Genomic DNA, 20,803 nt, shown 5'->3' on the forward strand with positions numbered 1-20,803 from the left:
TGGAGGATGCTGGACAATCTGCCCCCGTCCCTGCATCTGGCCAATGGAGTTGACTCCCAGGGAAGAAGCTGCCTTGTTTCGTAGTGAGTGTTTCAAGGTCCCAGGCGGCTGGCATGTCTGTGTGGCCCGTAGAGCTAGCTTAGCATTCAAGTCAGCAGTCGCTCAAGAGAGCTACAGACCTATTTCCTGTAAGGCCTTCATGATTCATATGCTGGCAGGCCTATTTGTCCCAGTCAGACCCTCGCCACCAGATTAGATTACTAAATGCCATGGCTATGTCTACACTGGCATGATTTTCCGGAAATGCTTTTAACGGAAAAGTTTTCGCATTTTCGGAAAAGAGCGTCTAGATTGGCACGGACGCTTTTCCGCAACAGCACTTTTTGCGGAAAAGCGTCCGTGCCAATCTAGACGCACTTTTGCGCAAAAAATCCCCGATCGCCATTTTAGCCATCGGGGCTGTTTTGCGCAAAACAGTACTGTGCTGTCTACACTAGCCCTCTTGCACAAATGATTTGCGCAAGAGGGCTTTTGCCCGAATGGGAGCAGCATAGTATTTCCGCAAGAACAATGATGATCTTACATGAGATCGTCAGTGTTCTTGAGGAAATTCAAGCGGCCAGTGTAGACAGCTGGCAAGTTTTTCCACAAAAGCAGATGATTTTGCGGAAAAACTTGCCAGTCTAGACACAGCCCACGTGTCACCAGACTATGTTCCCCCTGAAATCTGACGCTTTATCCAGCCTCATTCAGGCCACTCACTTCCTGGAAGTTCCATGCTGCGGTGGTTGATCTTCCAGAGTTTGACTGAGTGGGTCTAGTAAAGACTCCCTAAATCAAATACGGACGGCGCTCCCATCAACGCTGGAACTCCTACTCCATGCGAGGCATAAGGGAAGTTAACAGGAACATTTCTCCCATCAACTTTCACTGTGGAGACAGCACCGAAGATCGAATTAAGGTAAATCGACTCTAGCTACGCAATTAACATAGCTAGAGTTGTGTATCTTAATTCGACTTTCCAGGTTAAGTACAGACCAGGCCTCAGACTGGATATCCTTGGTTTTTAGTACTTGCATTGATAGGTAATGGATTTGTACAATCTTAATTCTAAGGCTACATCTGTACTGCAGTGCTATTTTGGGATACCGGAGGTATTCCAAAATAACTATTCCACAACTTTTGAGTGCGCCCGTTATTTTGAAATATAACAGGCTCGCTATGCCAACGTCCCTGTAAACCTCCTTCCATGAGGAGCAAGGGACATTTTGGAATAGCGATTTATTTCTAAATAAGCGCAGTGTAGACAGCACCGCTATTTCGAAATTAACTCAAAATAAGCTGCGCAATTTGCATGGCTCAAATTGCATATCTCATTTTGAGCTACAGGTGCAGCGTAGACACACCCTAACAAATTAAACTACAGATAGTATCTGTGTGAGACCATGCTAAAATGTCACCATTCTTACACTGAAAGCATGCAGACCAATTACCTGAATCTTCGGAGAGCACGGGCATGGCTCTTGTCTTAGTGCTAGTGACAAATGTGCCACTTAAACCAAAATGTTTTTCTTCTTGCAGGACTGCGATTCAGAGACAGCCCTGAAATAAGCAAAGATCACGTCTGAGGTCAAGTATCTGGGACATACAGCTATTTTGGAATCCTATGTAATGCTAGCCTTTCTCATCTTAGTGCATCCTTCCTCAATTGGTTGGTTGGGCTAACTAAGATCAGGGTCCAACACGCAATGAAGTTCTGTGACTGTCTAAATGGTAACAGAATATCTTTTTGCCAAGATGCAGCACAGCTGTCGGATGCTCTAGAATCCAGAAAATAGCCATTTCCCTCCCTGTTCCAGATCCTCTGCCTATTTGTCCACAATTTTAGGCCCTTCAGGAATACATACCACAGAGAAGCAAACTGATAACTAGCTAGGACAGTGGTGGGCAAATGCCGATCCACAGACCGGATCTAGTCCCTGGCTGGCTCCCACTGCTATATTTACCTGCATCTCTGCAGGTACGGGTGATCACAGCTCCTACAGGCTACAGATTGCTGCTCCTGGCCAATGGGAGCTGCAGGAAGTGCTGACCCAGTCCGCGTCACTTCCCAATGCTCCCATTGGCCGGGATCTGCAGCCAATGGGAACTGCGATCGCCGGTACCTGCAGGGGCACAGGTAAAGAGAGCAGCAGCAGCCCACCAGGGATTAACCACCGCCGTTTTATTACCCATGGCATAGCAGGTGAAGTGGGAGCACAAGCATGCAATAGGGAGTAGAGGGACTTAAACACTAGGTGGCAGATGGCACCATACATACACAGTTTTGCGTCCTGTCGGAACAGTGTTGGGTCCAGGCATAAGCGGGCGCTACGCTCATTAATATCGATTGTTTCTGGCTCTCAAAGGAGAAGGTAGCACAAGTCAGAGCAGTGGGGCTGGCTCGATCATACGCCCAGTACTTCTTTTCTCTCTTACGTTTCCTCTTTCACGAGCGAACAGTGTCTCAAAAAGCAACTAAAAGACTTACTCTGCCTCTTGAGACCATACTACAGGTTGGACCTCCCTAGCCGGGCAAACACTCGGGACCTGACTGGTCCCGAATGAGGGATTTTCCAGACCAGCGGACGTCATTTCTGGCCCCACTGTTGCCAACCCCCTCCACCCCACTGTGCCCCCTCAACTGGGTTTCCTGGCTCCTTCCGCAGCCCAGCTGAGCTGCTTCTCCCTCCCCCTCTGACCTTGGAACATCTATGGTCCTTCCGGACTATGGATGTTGCCGGACCAGAGAGTTCCGGTTTAAAAGAGGTGCAACCTGTACCTGTCCATTCAAGACAAAAAACAACCATTATTGAGAGTTGCAAATTGATTGTGGGTTCTAAAACAATCTTTGAACTTTCCCCTTGTAAAATGAATTAAAACATGCTTTGCAGAGAAACAGGCAACAGCACACGAAGGCTGCTAAGGAAAAATGCCCTGAATCCTATACTCTTTGCACAATACATGTCTTATTTGGCCATGTCATTATGGGCAGGTCACAATGTTTCATTCCAAGATGCAGCTGGAAATCTTGTCGCTCTCGCCAACCGAAGTTGGTGCAGTGACAGAGATTCTCTCACCCGCCTCCTTAATCCATCCTCAAACAGTTCATTTTCTTATTGCCTGGTGGCCTTTGCTGGTTTAGCAATGTCAGATCTCCCGGGGGTTTTATAGAAGTGACTTTACTCTCTGTATACTGATTTCAGAATGGTATTTGCATTTCTTTCGGCTTTGAACTGTCTAATTAGTCCACCTGGGTATTACCAAAGACAACATCTCAGTTCTCTCAAGCTCACGACTATAGGCAGAACTAAAACATCATTTAATCGTGTAGTAGTTGATTCGGTCAGTTTTCACACTAAGGGTATGTCTACACTACCACCCTAGTTCAAACTAGGGTGGTTAATGTAGGCATTCAAAGTTCCAAATGAAGCCCAGGATTTAAATATCCCGGGCTTCATTTGCATCTTGCCGGGCGCCGCCATTTTTAAATCCCTGTTAGTGCGGACTCCGTGCCCGCGGCTACACGCGGCACGGAGTAGGTAGTTCGAATTAGGCTAATTTGAACTACCGTTACTCCTCATGGAACGGTGATATTTAAATCCCAGGCTTCATTTGCAACTTCGAATGCCTACATTAACCACCCTAGTTTGAACTAGGGTGGTAGTGTAGACATACCCTAACAGTGGGTGAACTGAGGGTCAGAATTATGAGTTTAGCTAAGGGGGGTTGGGCCCAGAAAGTCAGGAGTCTACACCGGTGGTTTTCATATTGGTCATTACTGGGTCATTGACTGTCAGGGGCAGGGCTGCAAGGGGGAATCAGCTTCCTGCCTGTCCCGGCCCCACAGAATGTGCTGTGCTCCAGAAGCGGCCGGCGACAGGCCCAGCTCTGGGGGGGGGGGCGGGGGAAGAGCACACAGGGCTCCGCCGCCCTCCCATTGGCTGGGAACCTGATGCCGGCTGCTTCTGGAGGGCAGCCTGGTCTGTGGTGCCAGGAAGCCGTTTTAGCCCCCCGCTGCACCGCTGACCAGGAACTGCTCAAGATAAGCTCCAGCCCAGACCGACCGCAGCCTCCCCATCAAAACCAGAACCCCCTCTTACACCCCCCACTTTGCAGCCCACCCTCTAGTCAAATTATGCTGGGTCGGGAGCATCAACAATTTTCTTCAACTGGGGCATGAGAGAAAACGTGGGAAAGCCCCCGCTCTACGGAGCTATGGAAAATTCTAACCGTAGCTCATCTCCCAGTGTAAGCCCCCTACCCCCACCCCCACCCCCTGGAAGTTCTTTCCTGCCATTGCTTTGGTTGAACAAGCCTCGTCTAGACTGTAAACTGTCAAGGGCAGGGTCTGACCTCCATATCTATCCCTTGCACTGGGCGAGCACATGGTCCCAAAGAACCATCATGAAAGAATGTGACATAGCTTACACAGAATCTCATTTCCTTAGACCAGCTGTTCCCAACCACTGGTCCATGGACCAGCGGTGGGCCGTGAACCCCTACTCGCCGGGCCACGGCATTCTGTCAGGCCACGCCCCCAGCCGCGAATGAGCCTCGCCCGCTAGAGTCCCTCACACAGAAGCAGGGTGAGTAGCACGAGGGGCAGCCAGGGGCGCGGAGGCTGCAGTCGGGACGTGGGGAGGCGGTCCCTACTGGGGCAGCCTCACTGTGGGTACGTCTACACTACAGCGCTAGTTCGAACTAACTTAGTTCGAATTAGTTAATTCGAACTAAGCTAGTTCGAACTAACGCATCTAGAACTAAAAACTAGTTCGAACTAGCGTTTTGCTAGTTCGAACTAGTAAGTCCACATTGAGTGGACTCTGAACAGGGCTTAAGGATGGCCGGAAGCAGTGCCGGCAGGGCATAAAAGGAGGACTTAGAGCATGGAGATGCTGTCTCAGGCTAGCCGAGGGCTGCGCTTAAAGGGTCCCGACCCCCACCCCGGACACACAGTTCTAAGGGGTGCCCCGCTTGCAAAGAAGTTCTGGCTTGGAGTGCCCTGAGTGCCCACACTGGGCACATCACACCACTCGGCCATCAGCCCGGCTGCACTTGCCGCAGGCTGCCATCTGGGGAGAGGGAGTAATTGGGGGGCTGCAGGAGAGCTTCCACCCCCAGAAGCCCGCAGAGCCAGCCCAGTCCTCCCCATCGGGGGCTCGTACCCCATTCCTCCCTCACCTCCTTCCACTTACCCTTCCCTAGCCCCCCTTCTTCTTGATGTACAAAATAAAGATAACGTTTCTTCCAACATTGACTCTGTCTTTATTGAAAAAAACTGGGGGAGACTGGGAAAAGGAGGTGGGAGAGGGGAAGAGAAAGGCTGGGAGAGGGGAGGGCAACTAACATGATCAGGGGTTGGGAACAGGTCCCAGATGAAGAGAGGCTACAGAGACTGGGACTGTTCAGCTTAGAAAAGAGGAGACGGAGGGGGGACAGGATAGAGGTCTGTAAAAACAGGGGTTGGGTGGAGAGGGTGCATTCAGAAAAGTTCTTCCTGAGTTCCCATAAAGAAGGACTAGAGGACACCAAAGGAAAGGACTGGGTAGCAGGCTTGAAACTAGTAAGAGAAAGTTGTTGTTGTTGACAAAGCAAATAGTTAACCTGTGGAACTCCTTGCTGCAGGAGGCTGTGAAGGCTACAACTAGAACAGAGTTTAAAGGGAAGTGAGATCAAGTCATGGAGGTTGGGTCCATGGAGTCCTATTAGCCAGAGGGTAGGAGTGGTGTCCCTGCCCAAAGTTTGTGGAAGGCTGGAGAGGGATGGCACGAGACAAATGGCTTGGTCATTGTCTTCGGTCCATCCCCTCCAGGGTCCCTAGGGTTGGCCGCTGTGGGCAGACAGGCTACTGGGCTAGATGGACCTTTGGTCTGACCCAGGACGGCCATTGTAAGCTCAGGGCTCAGTGTCGGGGGTCTCAGTGGACCCCCTTGATTTTCATGCACACCTGGTCCTGGGTGGCCAGGCTGGCAGCTCTCCTGCCCTAGACGGCCACTTTCCTGTGCCTAGTGCGGAGATCGTGGACAAGGTCCACGATGTCCGCACTAGCCCAGGAAGGTGCCCGCCTCTTGCGGTCCAGGGCAAGCTCCCGGGAGCCGCCAGCCTGGTCCCGGCAAGAGGGGGTGGGCTGGGGGGCATCGGGTGGGTGGCTCTGTGCCGTGCCAGGTGCAGGGTCTGCTAGCTGGGTGCTGGCAGGCTTGCACCTGGCACGGGCACCGTAGCCAGCCCGTGCCCCTTTAAGGGGTCCGGGGCCGGGAGGGGGGCATAGAGTTTCCCTGGTGTTGGCCAGAGTGGCCACCAGGGAAACCTGGGGAGGGCTAGCCTCCCACTAGTTCGAACTAAAGGGCTACACAGCCCTTAGTTCGAACTAGCTAGTTCGAACTAGGCGTTAGTCCTCGTAAAATGAGGTTTACCTAGTTCGAACTAAGCGCTCCGCTAGTTCGATTCAAATTCGAACTAGCGGAGCGCTAGTGTAGCGCATAGGAAAGTTAGTTCGAACTAACGTGTGTTAGTTCGAACTAACTTTCTAGTGTAGACATACCCTGTGATTCCAACTCCGAGGGCCGCTACACCACATGGAGGGTGGCTGTCCAGGCCGCCGGGGCCAAGCGCCTTGCAGTGGGCGGTTGTCTCGGTGACCAGGGCCATGCATAGCACCGCACAGCAAGCTAAAAAGGGAAGGCAATACGAACGCACTGGCACATCTCTGTGAAAATGTGAGAGCGTCTAGGAAAAAATTTAAATGTTTGCTTCACTGTTTGCACTTTTCGGTCCCCATTTTGATTCCTGGTGCTGAGAAGGCACATCTGTACCTTGGCAACACCCCAATCTGCTATTAGTGGATACACATGGCTTCCCCGTGGCTTGAAATAAATGTAGCTGGGTGTGGGGGGGATACTTCTGCGACAAGATGCTGAGCAGGAATTGCTGAGTCATCTCTCTGTCACTCCAGCTCCAATTAATGGAGGTAAATTGGAGAGGACTAGTGCAGCGTTTCTCAACCAGCAGTACAAGTAGCCTTGGGGTACTCGAGAGAAGTCAGGGGGGTTCGTCAACACAACTGAAATGTGAAGAAAACTGAATTTTTGTTGTAAGTTTTACAGCGCTGTATTATTTTCGTCCTTTTTTACACCCCAAAATTTCATCGCCCGCCTGGCTACGATCAAGTTGTTTAAACAAATGTGTTGCAATGGTAGAAAAAAATGTGTGTGTCTGAAAACTGTAGGTACCGAGAGTACTTATAATTTTTTTTTAAAGGGGCACTTTATAAAAAAAGGTTAAGAAACACTGAACTAGAGGAACCTCATAGACTCATAGACGTTAAGGTCAGAAGGGACCATTATGATCATCTAGTCCGACCCCCTGCATCCTTATAGGCGAAGGCGAAAGAGCTACCCGGCTGATTAGCCTAGGACTGGCGGCGAGGAAGGAAGGAGAGGGAACAGTGCTCCCTTCCTGGCTTCAAGAAAAAGAAGCCCCACTCAGACTGGAAATGGCCAGAGATAGCTGATGGGTTTTACTGTATAAATAAACTGCATCAGTAATTGCTGAGCCAGAAGATCTCTGAGTGGTTTTTGAAGCCGAGCAGAGGTAGGACCAAGAGCGGCTCTGCTGTGCCCTGTTATACCTTCCCATCGCTATAGTAAAAACAAATTGGGGCAGCCTCACCGGGCTCCGGGTCCAGCTCCGGCGCCACGGAGGGCAGCTGCTCTGGCCACTGGGGCCAAGCACCGTGTGATAGGCGGCTGCCCTGGGGAGCCCAATCGCCTTCCTCCGCGCATGGTGGGAGCCTCCACCTTCCCCCTGGTTTAGGCCAGCTGAGGATCTGCCCCGAGCTTTTCGGAGAGTTTTTAATGGAGTCAGGCCAACCATCACCGAGAAATTTAGCCGGCATGTTCGTGACGGCTGAGAGGGGAGCCTTGATACTGCACAATGTCATTGCACTCCAAGAACCCTAGTGCAGATACAATTATAGCAGCATAAAAGTATTTTTGTCAGTACAGCTGATTTGGGTTGGGGGACTGGTATCAGACGTACGGGAAATAACGTTTTTTGTCAGTAGAAGCTGCATCGTCAGTAGGCGGGTTCACTGGCACAGCCCTATTGGCAAAACTTCGGTGGAGGACTGTCCTTTGGTACCCAGTTCTCAATGATTTCCAATGGGAATCAGCTGCTTTTGCCTTTATCAGCGGGCTCAGGGACTGGGGTGGCTGGGGCTGAGCAGGGGATGCCAATACGCAGACAGCTAGGGTGGGGTAAGAGGGCAGAGGCTGTTCCGGGCAGTGGGAGGGAGAGAGGGCCGGCCTGCATGATTTTGATCTTCCACACTACGTTTTTCTGCCTTTAGATGTCACATTATTTGGGGAAGAGATATTTCACTATTCGTTTGGCACAGCTTTCCTACTGCTATCAGAGGGGTAGCCGTGTTCGTCTGAATCTGCAAAAAACAACAAGAAGTCCTGTGGCACCTAATAGACTAACAGATTTATTGGAGCATAAGCTTTCGTGGGCAAAGACCCACTTCGTCAGATGCATGTAGTGGAAATTCCAGAGGCAGGTATAAATATACAGGCATACGCAGGGCTGGAAAATTAGGCGATCTACTCGCCCGTGGCAGGGCTGCGCAGCTTGGCGAGCCCTGGGCATAAGAAAAGAGTTCAGGTTAGAAATAACAAGGTCAATTCAGTCAGGGAGGATGAGGCCCACTTCTAGTGGGCTAACCAGCTACAAAAGCAGTTTCTCCTCTCTTGGTGTTCACACCTCCACATCAGCTGCTAGAAATACTTCAAAGAGGCAGCATCTCGCGGAACCCAGGGTCAGCTGGGGAGTCCCCAGCTGATCCTGGGCTCCGTGCGGCATTTCAAAGCAGCAGCGTCACATGGAGCCTGGGAACCGTGGGGGAATCTGAGTCCCCTGCTGACCCCAGGCTCCATGCGGGCACTTCCCCCCGCTGGGGCTCTTCTACATTTCAAAGGAGGAATGCGGAAGTGCCTATCGACTAGTCGAGTAGTCAATGGAAATTCCATCGACAACTTGACTAGTAAATTAATCGATATTTAACATCCTTACCACAGACAGTGAAATCTAGTCTCCTCCCATGACATCTATAGAACACAGAGTAAAAGCCCACAAAAGACCAGATTTCATGGGAGAGAACAGCATTTCTCAAACGAGGGGGCGGGTCCTGACCCAAAAAGGGGTTGCCATCCTTACTTCTGCACTGCAGCTAGCAACTGCGCAAGGGCAGCAGTTCTGCAACCCCCCCCCCCCATACAATAACTTTAGGACACACACCCCTCTTGTTTTGGGTCAGGACCCCGACATTTACAACCCCATGACATTTCAGATTTAAGTAACTGAAATCATGACATTTACGATCCTGTGACCATGAAATTGACCAAAATGGACTGCGAATTTGGTAGGGCCCCACATATGACCCAATCTCCAAAGTGCAGCTGTGGGGGTGCTGCAGCATGCCCAGGTTTTCAACTTCTTTGCCGCACACATATGTCGTCTGGGATTCTGGCTGCCAGCTCCGGGATCCCAGTCGACCACTGGCCTCGCACACAGGGGCTCGGCTGCCTGGCCACTGGACTTGGGGCCCAAGCTGCCGGGCCAAAGAGGGCACTTAAGGGGCACAGACAGGAGTAAGGGAGGGGTGCATCTCAGCACCCACTCCTCCCCCTCCAAAAACTGTTCCAGCGCCACTGCCTTACAGGACCTGTAACGAATGCTAAGAATTTCCTCTGAATTGTTTTCTGTATTGGGATGCAGCCTTCACGGATACCAATTATAAAACAGGTACGATGCTCGGGCTCCAGCTGATTCAGGAGTTACCTCAGCAAGTCACCAGCCAGGTTGTTTTAAACTCAGGCTGTCATCTGACCTGTGTTAACGCCTGCCATTAATGCAGGACAGGATTGCCACGATCATTTTGTAAGGCGTTAATGCTGCGCTGCTCCTTTGAAGTGCCACGCCGGCACTTCAAAGGGGCAACTCAAGCGGAGCTGGGGATCAGCAGTGTTTTCTTACACTGGACAAGGTGTTTAGTGGTCATTTTTGAAGGCTGGGAAGTGTTTTGTACAATAATTTCTGTACTGTGGTTTCTAACGAAGCATAGAGCTGGAAGAGACCTCAGAAGGGTATCAAGTCCAGCCCCTTGCTCTAGGCAGGACCAATCCCAACTAAATCAACCCAGCCAGGGCTTTGTCAAGCCGAGATTTAAACACTGCTAGGGATGGAGACTCCACTACTTCCCTAGGTAACCCATTCCAGTGCTTCACCACCCTCCTAGTGAAATAGTTTTTCCTAATATCCAACCTGGACCTCTCCCACCGCAGCTTGAGACCATTGCTTCTTGTTCTGCCATCTGTCACTACTATGAACAGCCTTTCTCCAGCCTCTTTGGAACCTCCCTTCGAGAAGTTGAAAGCTGCTCTCAAATCCCCCCTCACTCTTCTCTTCTCTTCTTCATTCAAGCTTCCCTTTTTTAGTGTAGACCTTTAGTCACCTCCTGGGGTCATAGGTGTCCAAACTGAGTTTCAAAACTGTTTTTAACAGACTCAAACTTTCCACCCTCTCTTCTTCCACCAGTTTCTTCCCCACTTATGCAGGGTCTCTACCTGCCTAGAGAGCATAAGAACGGCCGTACTGGATCAGACCAAAGGTCCATCTAGCCCAGTGTCCTATCTGCCGACTGGCCAGTGCCAGATGCTCCAGAGGGAGTGAATACAAAAGGTAATCATCACATGATCCCCTTCCCTACCTAGCCCTATTTCTCCCATAAATATTCATGAAACACCTTACTGCCTGACACCATCACCAGCTTTACTTTTCAACATGGGCATAGACCTATTTGAGGGTAACCAGTGGGTTGGAAACAAGTGCTTGATCTTGCAGAGCAGCTCCCTTATCGCATGTGACTGACACCAACGGAGATCAAAGAGCCGGGGTTCAGGTTAAGATCAACTCTTTGTTGATCTCCGCATATCTGAAGATGTGACTGTAACAAGTCATTTTCCTTCCCCCAAAAGCTGGTTTTGCCAGTCCGCTTTCTGGCATGCTGGACTCTCCGCGTTCAGCTTTGTGAGCGAAGCACTTAGCTGTAACAAATTTGGGATCAATATGCTTAGATCAGCGGCAGACAAGATACAGCCCATGGGCCAAATCCATCCCGAGGCCTGAATATGCTTAGATCAGGAGCAGGCAATTTACAGCCCACAAGCCGAACCCAGCCATGACAGGACCCAGAGAGCCCTCAGGCAGGGAGCAGTCCCATGCCACTCAAAGCAGCTGGCTGCTCCATGTGCCCCTCTGCATTGGGGGGGGAAGAGGGAAGGAGAGGAGGCTTTGCACACTGCCACCACCCCCAGCACAATCTCTCAGTTGCCATTGGCCAGTTCCAGCCAATGGGAGCTGAGCGATTGCACTAGGGACGGGGCAGCTCCCCCCACCCTGGCAGCATGCAGCATAGAGAGGCATATAAAGGGGGCATCCAGACATTTTGAGCCTGGGGCTGCAGTAAGCAGGGAGCCTGTCTGAGGGTCCTCCCCGGGCTGCTGGCCAGGAATCGCCTAGATAAGCACCCCCTGGCCACAGTCTGCCTCTGGCACCTCCCCACTCCCATGCCCCAGCTCCCTGTCCGAGGTCATCACCCCAACCCCGCTGCACCCCCAGGTCCTGCACCCCCTCCTACACTCCTTCCCAGGCCAGAATCCTCTCCTGCACCCTTCCCCCCTTCCAGACCATGCACCCCCATCCTCTGCCCCGGCCACAACCCCCTCCCACACCCCACATCCCCTCCTGCACCCCAACCCCCTACCCAAGCTCCCTTCTGCATCCAACCTCCGGGCCAGACCCCGCATCTCCTCCATAGAAAAGTGCAGCCCTTAACCACTTACCAAAATCTTGGGAGTGGTCCCCCCTCACCAACATTACTGCCCTCCCTGGCTTAGGTTACCATGCCCATGAATCTTTGAGGTCTCTTTGGAGTCTTCATTTGTGCAGTTGCCACCCCCTTCCTTAAGCCCAGCCCAATTCCTTTGCCGCAAAGTGTGTGTCCTACATACTTTTCTCATTCAGTGCCCTGTGGGATTTACTTCCTTTTCAGAGTCTACTTTTTGGCATGGTGAAGAACATTTTGCAGTCTGTCACCGACGTGCTGATCAATTTCACTCCAAATCAGTGTGTTTCACCTGCTATATGTAGACTGGCATGTACTGCACTTTCTACATATTTGTCCAAGAGTACTTTTCTAATAGAAACTATAGCGGACATCAATGAGACAAGGTGGATGAGGGAATATCTTTTATTGGACCACTGGTGGTGCACATCTGCACATGCTTTGGTGCACATAAAATGTATTCTGCACATGGGTGGAAAAAATTAGAGGTTGGAGAGAGACTAGCTTCTCACTCTCACCACCATAAGCTGGTCCAATAAACAATATTCGCTTCCTCACCTTGTCCTTCTACTCTCCTGAGACCAACACAGCTACAACAATACTGCCTGCGTATAGCTGATTTCAATAACACTTTAATAAACAAGCTATGAAATCTAATTAAAATACCGAGTGCCTGTTAAGAACCACCACACAAGTGGTACAGTACCAAAAACAAAAAAACAAAAAACAAAACAAACAAACAAAAAAACCACACACTTCTAACCTCTACATTACAAAATTGATGTTTTGAACATGATCTTAACTACTAACTCTAAATGTTTCCTATAACAAGGATCACGAAGTTTGCTTTTGCACACACTCATCTATAATCAGGATCCTAAACATTTACACGGTCTTTTATCTTTTGAGGGCTGAACAAAATTATATCAGTTCAATTCAACTCTGATTATTGCAGGACTAGTAATAAAGCTCCAGTCTTTTTCAGCTCAAGCAGTATTGTACAGGTTAAACTTCTCTCGTCCAGCACCCTGGGGACCTGACAGATTCCGAATGAGAGAATTTTCCGGACCACGGAAGGTCAATATTTTCTAGCAGCTTTACCAGCACTTCCACTACTTATTGGGCTGCTAGAGGACATTTAGGGGTAATTTAGAGCTAAATAACAGCACAGAACACTTAGAGATAGAACTCGTGGCTGTAAACAAACTTTATGGGACCATGGGAAACTTGACCACACCCATTAAAAAATCATTCCGGATCATGAATGTTTCTGGACCACAGAGTTCTGGATTAGAGAGGTTGATCCTGTACATATGGAGCTAAATTCTATGCTTGTGCACATTAGTGTAATTTATTGACTGAAAATTTTTCATGGCTCATGGTTTGAGGGTCTGTTAGTTGCCACTGTTAAGGACTGGGGAGTGTTTAAATTGTAGCCAGAGTCTGCTGACTTTCAAAATGCAGCCCAAGAAAAGTTGAGGGTTTTTTTTAAAATAATAGGAGGGAAGTTGTTTAGTTAGGATATCAGGTTTGGATAGCAAGATACAAGACTATTCTTACTCCTGGATGTGAGCAATATAGTTAGAGTTAGATGACGGAACTTTATAACACAAAGATTTATGATAAACACTATTAGTGGCATTAAAAACAATGAGCAGTCCGGTGGTACCTTAGCGACTACCAAATATCTTAGATCACAAGCTTGCATGAGTAAAACCCACTTCAGAGGAGTTGGGAGTGGAAATTACAGAATCTTGTAAATGAATTCCAGTTCAGCAGTCTCCCTCTGTAATTGCTGAACTGGAATTCATTTACAAATTTGACACCATCAACTGGGCTTGAATAAAGACATTAACTAGTTCACGCATTACAAAGGCAATTTCCCCTGCTTTCCATATTCGCATTTACACATCACAAGATATGAATGGGACATATGCAGCCTGACTCCATGAGCATCATTAACATGGTCTTACAATTGACGGGTAACTGTTTTTGCTGTTATCTATACTCTGGATTCTGTCATTTCCACTCCGACTCATCTGATGAAGCGGTTTTACCCATGAAAACTCATGATCTAAAGGTGCAACAGGTGACGCCTTCTTTTTAAAGTTACAGACTAACATGGCCAGTCCTCTGCAACTTTTTACTGCTGATGACTGATGCTCTTGGAGAAGACAGCCCTAGAACCTACAAAGGGAGAGGTAAATCTTGATTTAGTCCTAAGTGGAGCACAGGAATATCACCGAACCACTCAGTGATAATGACCATAATAAAATTAAATGTAACATATTCGGGGAAGGGCATGTGGAAAGACCACCACACTAGCACTGATCTTCAGAAAGACGAACTACGCAAAAATGAGGACGCAAACTAGATGGAAATGAAAGGGAACACAAGAGTGAAAAGTTTGCAAGGCACATGGAAGCATTTTGAAAGCATCATGATAGAGGCTCAAATTAAATGTAATGCAGACATGCATCTGACGAAGTGGGTCTTTGCCCACGAAAGCTTATGCTCCTACACTTCAGTTAGTCTATAAGGTGCCACAGGACTCCTCGTCGCTTTTGCAAATTAAATGTAAACACCCAATTAAAAATAGCAAGAGGGAAAAGGCCACCATGGCCGAACAAGAGAATTAAAAAAACCCATTAGAGGCGCACACACACACAAAAAGTGGAAGTCAAACTCTACTGAGGAAAACAGAAAGGAGCAGAAACCTGGACAAGTATAATTAGGCAGGCCTAGGGATGTTAGCAGCTAGCCGGCTAACCATTTAATGGATAAGTGATTGCTTAACAGTCCTGGTTAACTGAAACACATGCATCCCCTGCATGCTCTGCATTTTAAACTCAGAGTGGTAGCTGACCTAGATCCATCCTGCTGGTCTGAGTTTTAAATGAAGGGCACGCAGAGCAGCTGCCTGCTACCCCACACTGCTGCCTCTGATACAGAGGCAGCAGATGGGAGCTGGTCCATGCAGGGAAGAGGGATGTAATAGTGTAGTCGATTAACCAATAAGCAAAAGCTTACATGTTAATGCTATAGACCACCCGCATTCTCCCACCCCCACTAGTAATTTTTTTAACAGACTAGCCTGCAGCCCGGCTCAGTCCCAGCTTGCGCCAGGTCCAGGACCTACCCCTGCTGCGGCTCTGCAAGTAAAGTGTATTAGGAGCCAGGCGGGCAGGCAGGGACCCTGGCAAAGAGTGGCAGGGGGCTCCTTGGGAGTGGTGCCAGAGCGCACCGGCTGCCGGTCCCACCCCTGGGTACTACAGAATAGTCAAGTAACCAATAAGAGTTCATGAGGTTCATCGATTATTCATTTACCCGATATTGAACATCCCTAGCAGGGAGCCGGTTTAAAAAACAGCTCCTGCCTGCTGCCCCAGAGCTGCTGCCTCTGTATCTGCCGTGGGCAGCCAGTTTTTCAACTGGTTCCCTTTGCAGCCCAGCTCCACTTGCCTGTCTACGCTGCTGCCTCTGATTCAGAGGCAGCAGCATAGGGTGGCAGGGGGCTCCCCAGGAGTGGGGCTGGAAGCTCACTGACTGCTGGCCCCATGCCTGGGGGGAGCATTTTAGTAACTGTGTAACCACTGAAAATTGTTGTGGCAACACGATTACTAAAAGAAACAACATCTAACATCCCTAAGCAGGCCACAAAAAAATGTGAAGAGCAACTAGCCAAAGACTCAAAAACTAACAGCAACTTTTTTTAAGCACATCAGAAGTAGGACGCCTGCCACACGGTCACTGGGACCAACAGATGATCCAAGTGCTCAAGGGGACTGAAGGAAGACAAAGCCATTGCAAAGATGCGAAATCCAGTCTTGGCTGCAGAGGGTATGAGGAGATTCCCACACCTGAGTCATTCTTTGTAGGTGACAAATCTGAGCAATTGTCCCAGACACTGAGTGTCAACAGAGGAGGTTTCAATTAAACAGTAAAAGGTCCCCAGGAGCAGATAGTACTCACACAAGTATGAAATTGCTGAACTATAAGCCGTGGCATGTCAGCTAAATCAGCTTCTGCATCAGCTGACTGAAGGATAGTCAACAGGACACCGATTTATAAAAAATAAAAATAAAAAACACTCCAGAGGCGATCCTGGCTATTGCAGAGTGGCAAGCCTAACTTCGGTATCAAACAAACTAATTTAGTAAAGAACTAAATGATCTTAGTCCTGAGACATGGATGAACGAAGATTGTTGGGGGAGCGTCAACCCAGCTTTGGTAAAGGGAAATCATGCCTTATCAGAAGAGCACAAAGAACATAAGAACGGCCACATTGCGTCAGACCAAAGGTCCATCTAGCCCAGGATCCTGTCTGCCGACAGTGGCCAACACCAGCTGCCTCAGAGGGTGGGAAACACAACAGGTAATCATCCCCGATCCCTCTCTTGTCATCCATCTGCAGACAAAAAGAGACTAGGAACACCATTCCTACCCATCCTGGCTAATAGCTATTGATGGACCTAACCTCCGTGAATTTATCCGTCTCTTTTTTGAACCCTGTTAAAGTCCTAGTTTTACCACATCCTCTGACAAGGAGTTCCACAGGTTGACTATGCACTGAGTGTAGAAAATTTCTTATAATTCTTCGAGAGCATCAACGAACATGTGCACAAGAGTGATCTAGGGGATCTAGGGGATACAGTGATCTAGGGGATACAGTGCGCTTGGACTTTCAAAAAGCCTTTGGCAAGGTACGTGACCAAAGTCACTTAAGCAAAAGGAAGTTGTCATGGGATAACAGGAAACATCCTCTCCTGGATCAGCTAACTGGTTAAACAAAGGAAACAAAGAGTAGGAATAAATGGTCAGCTTTCCGAATGGAGAGAAATAAAATAACAGTGTTGCCCAAAGATTGGTACTGGGTTCAGAGCTGTTCAACATATTCATGACCAATCTAGAAAAAGGGTTCAGAGGGGCAGCCGAGTTAGACTATTTGTTGTTTTTTAAGTTTGTCCAGTTACAGTCTAGCAGCACCTTAAAGACTAACAAAACATGTTGATGGTCTCATGAGCTTCCGTGGGCACAACCCTCTTCTTTTTTTGGAACTGGACCTTTAATACTTCATTCATCTGATGAAGTGGGTTGTACCCACGAAAGCTCATGGTACCATCTACATGTTTTGTTAGTCTCTAAGGTGCTGCTAGACTATTTGCTGTTTTTTAAGTTTTTCTAGAAAAAGGTGAGGTGGCAAAGTTTGCAGATGATATAAAAATCAACCAAGAGTTACAGAGGGATCTCACAAAACCGGGGGACTGAGCCACAAAATGGCAGATGAAACTCAGTGTTGATAAATGCAAAGTAATGCACATTGGAAAACATAATCCTAACTATGCGTCCAAAATGGTGGTGTCTAAATTAGCTATTACCAATCAAGAGAGAGAGATCTTAGAGTCATTGTGGCTCATTCTCTGAGAACATCTGCTCCATGTACGGCAGCAGTCCAAAAAAAAAAAAAAAACCCCCCACAACCCTGACAGAACGTTAAGAACCATTAAGAAAGGGAGAGATAAGAAGACAGAAAGCAGCGGCGGATATAGGGCAGGGCGACTGCCCCGGGCCCCACGCTTCAATAGGCCCCATGCACGCGCTACTACGTCGGCTGTGGCCGTGGCGCATGCGCTTCAATAGGCCCCGTGCCCTGAGCCACACAAAACTCTCAGCCACCCCTGACAGTCAATATCATAAAGTCTCTATATAAATCCATGGTACACCCACCAGAAGCAGGAGGGTGAGATTCCAGTCTCTAGTCTGAATCAGGAGCTCTCACAGCCCATGTGAGTGCCCTAACCACTGGGCAACCTAGCTGCAGTGGTATGAGTGGGTGTCTCCCTTGTTCTGATCAGATATTTCAGCCTGGATCTAGGAAATCAGGTTTGGCAATAACAGCAAGGTCTCCCCACGCCAGATCAACACACTAACCATTCAACTGCATTACCCCCTGGGCTTTGCTGGTGAGTACCTCTTGTCATAATATTAGTTGTCGATTCAGTCCTATGCCTTTAAGATGACTAATATATTGAGGCAAAATTTAGCATTGGGCAAGCAAATTACAATACATCAGGGCATCATTTCAATACTGAAGGCATTCACTCACTGAGATGCACTCTTTCTTTCATACGGGATTCTCTCCAAACCCTAGTTCCATTTTAATCCTATTTTGGCTCTATTATTATTTGGGCAGAAGATGTAAACAGCTTCACAGGCTACGGAGCGGACTCTTTCTGTTTCTTATCCAGTATGGATAGAGTCCAGTCTGAACACCGCTCCAACTCAGTTTAGTCAGCCAGTTCGTGGGTGGACCAAACAGAATCTTTGAACAGGATTCTGGCATTGTTTGGCCTGTCTACATTGGATGGCTGAACTAGATTAGAAACTGGTTTTGCTCGAATAGGTTTATATAGTTTCCAAACGAGATTTGTGGCTTATTGTGGAATGACACATCCGTACTGCGGATGTATTTTCCAAGATGGACTGTTTTTCAAAAACAATTGCATTTCAACATCTTCTCGGAAAATCGCTACCTCTAACAGATCATGAAAGGGGTATGAATTATAATATTTTGGGTGTTGGAAACGTCATGGATGGCTTTTGTTAAACGGGACTTCCGTTTTTTGGAGGCTAGGGATGTAAAATCCCATTTCATTGGTTAATCGGTTAAATATATTGTTTAACTGATTAACTGATGAAAGGGGGAAGGAGTAGGGGCTGCTCTAGCATCCTGATCAAAACAGCCTCTGCCTGCTGGGCCCCCCTGGCCTGAAGCAGATAGAGGCTACTCCGGCCAGAATGCTGGAGCAGCCCCTGTCTGCAGCGGACCTCCTGGTTAACCTTAACCAGTTAAACATCCACATCTTTAACATAAGAACGGACGTACTGGGTCAGACCAAAGGTCCTTCTAGCCCAGTAATCTGTCTGCCGACAGTGGCCAACACCAGGTGCCCCAGAGAGGGTGGACCGAAGACAATGATCAAGCAATTTGTCTTCTGCCATCTCTCTCCAGCCTCTGACAGAGGCCAAGGACACCATTTTATCCCCTGGCTAATAGCCTTTTATGGACCTAACCTCCATGAAATTATCTAGCTTCTCTTTAAACTCTATTATAGTCCTAGCCTTCACAGCCTCTATTTATTGGAGACATTGTACTTTGTCTACCAAAAAAATTCAATCTCTGGCTTACCTAACCTTTGAGTTAATTATGGGATTTAAGGATAGTATTTTACCGTATAATGACATCAAAAGAAATTGTTGTCTGGGAGCTATTGGTGTCTTAAGCACTGAAAAAATTTAATATTCAAATCCTAGCATGCAGTTCTATAATGTGATGCCTTGTTTGGTACTTAAATACCACAGTGACAGGGGGTCTTAAAATAACCTATACCAGATAAACCATAAAATACCTTAACACATAAAAGAAGTGAAATGGCAGGAAACCAATTCTTTTAAAATCGCACACCTATCAAACAACTTGAGTCTTTACAATCTTCTGATAACCCTAACTTGACTGGCTCAGATTATTTTTAGCATAATCCAAACCTATCATTTTAAACCTTCAATTATATTTTAATTAGCTGGGCCTCTTGCAGTCTCCATGGGATCCGGATTATGAATTAAATGGACTGGTTCGGCTGCTGCTAGGCTTTCATCTCCGCACAAGCATGTTTTCGTGGGGGCGGCGGGGGGTCTATGTAGCAGAGGATGCCCACCACCAGGCTGCAAATGATAGGACACTAGAACTAGAAAGGACCTCGAGAGGTCATCGAGTCCAGTCCCCTGCCCTCATGGCAGGACCAAGCACCTCTCTAGACCATCCCTGAGAGATGTCTGTCATCAGGAGCAAAACAAAAAATCCAGCCCGCTTGCCCTGGACACTCCGTCTTTGTTTGCCCTTGCTGAATTCCTCAGCTGGGTGGGCAGAGGGAGTTGCCCCCTCTTTGCCTGGAGCTGCTCCATGCGATTCCCACCAGGCTCTCCGCTGCCTCGCCCATGTGAGCGAGGCTGTGCCGGGGGAGCGCCTCGCCTGGCCCGGGGAATGCATCAGAAATGCCCCCCCAAGACGTGCCCCCCACGGTCCGAGCGGGATGCATCGGAGCAGACGCCAGAGCCCCGGCCAGCTCCCAGGGCCCTGCAGCGGCGCCCGCAGGTGCAGCGCGGGCCAAGCCGGAGCCAGCCTCCCCGAGCCGGGCGCGGGCAGCGGCCCGACCCAGCGCAATCGCCTCCCCCGGGGCCTTGGCGGGGGAGCGGAGCGCGCTCCTGCCGCGTCTCCCGCTGCCCGGCCGGGGGTCGTTACCTGCCGGCCGACGGGGCCGGAGCTCCGTGCTCAGCTCCCCCGGCTCTGCGTCCCTCCAGCCCCGTGCGCGCCTCGCTCATGCGCCCCTTGCGCGCACCGCCTCCCTCCCGTCCCCCTTCTCGGGGCGGGGGGGCTGGAGCGTGGGCTGCCCCCCTCCCGGCCCTTTGTGCACCAAAGGAGAACCCGAGCCTCAGCTGGAGGCGGGGGGCGCCAGCCCCGCCCAGATGTGCGGCATCAGGGCATGCCCCGGGGGGTTGGCAGGGAGCGGTGCCAGCCCACAGCGCCATCCGGCGGGCACAGGCGCGGCGCCCTGCCTCAGAGCTAAGATACGGGGGGGGGGGACTTTTTTGGGAGGGGGGCTGCTAACCCACAAAAAAATCAGTCCGGTCGCAGACAAGCGAGAAGGGGGGGGAATCAAACCCCAAACCCCTTCCCTGACGGGGCCCCGGACTGAGAGGCTCCGTCTACACTATGTCTAGTCTTTTGAGCACACCCCTGGTTTCAAAATGTAACGGGCTCTCTCGCTATTCCGACATCCCGGTGAACCTCCTTCCACGAGG

The 20,803-nt window shown here is 49.4% G+C and overlaps 1 protein-coding gene across 2 annotated transcripts in view; it reads right to left on the bottom strand.

Annotated features, from left to right (window-relative positions):
• MPP3 (MAGUK p55 scaffold protein 3) overlaps nt 1-20,440 on the bottom strand; it is a 77,148-nt gene extending 56,708 nt beyond the window's left edge. For both annotated transcript variants that reach the window (XM_006125717.5, XM_006125715.5), the window contains exons 1-2: nt 20,244-20,440; nt 1,494-1,602 (exon numbers count right to left, since the gene is read on the bottom strand). In XM_006125717.5, the coding sequence (XP_006125779.2) occupies nt 1,494-1,518 (25 nt within the window). In that variant the 5' untranslated portion in view covers nt 1,519-1,602; nt 20,244-20,440. The remainder of the gene's footprint in view (nt 1-1,493; nt 1,603-20,243) is intronic.
• Between the last annotated feature and the right edge of the window lie 363 nt (nt 20,441-20,803).

Source organism: Pelodiscus sinensis, chromosome 29 (genome assembly GCF_052426305.1).
Source record: "Pelodiscus sinensis isolate ZL-2025 chromosome 29, ASM5242630v1, whole genome shotgun sequence".
NCBI lineage: Eukaryota > Metazoa > Chordata > Testudines > Trionychidae > Pelodiscus > Pelodiscus sinensis.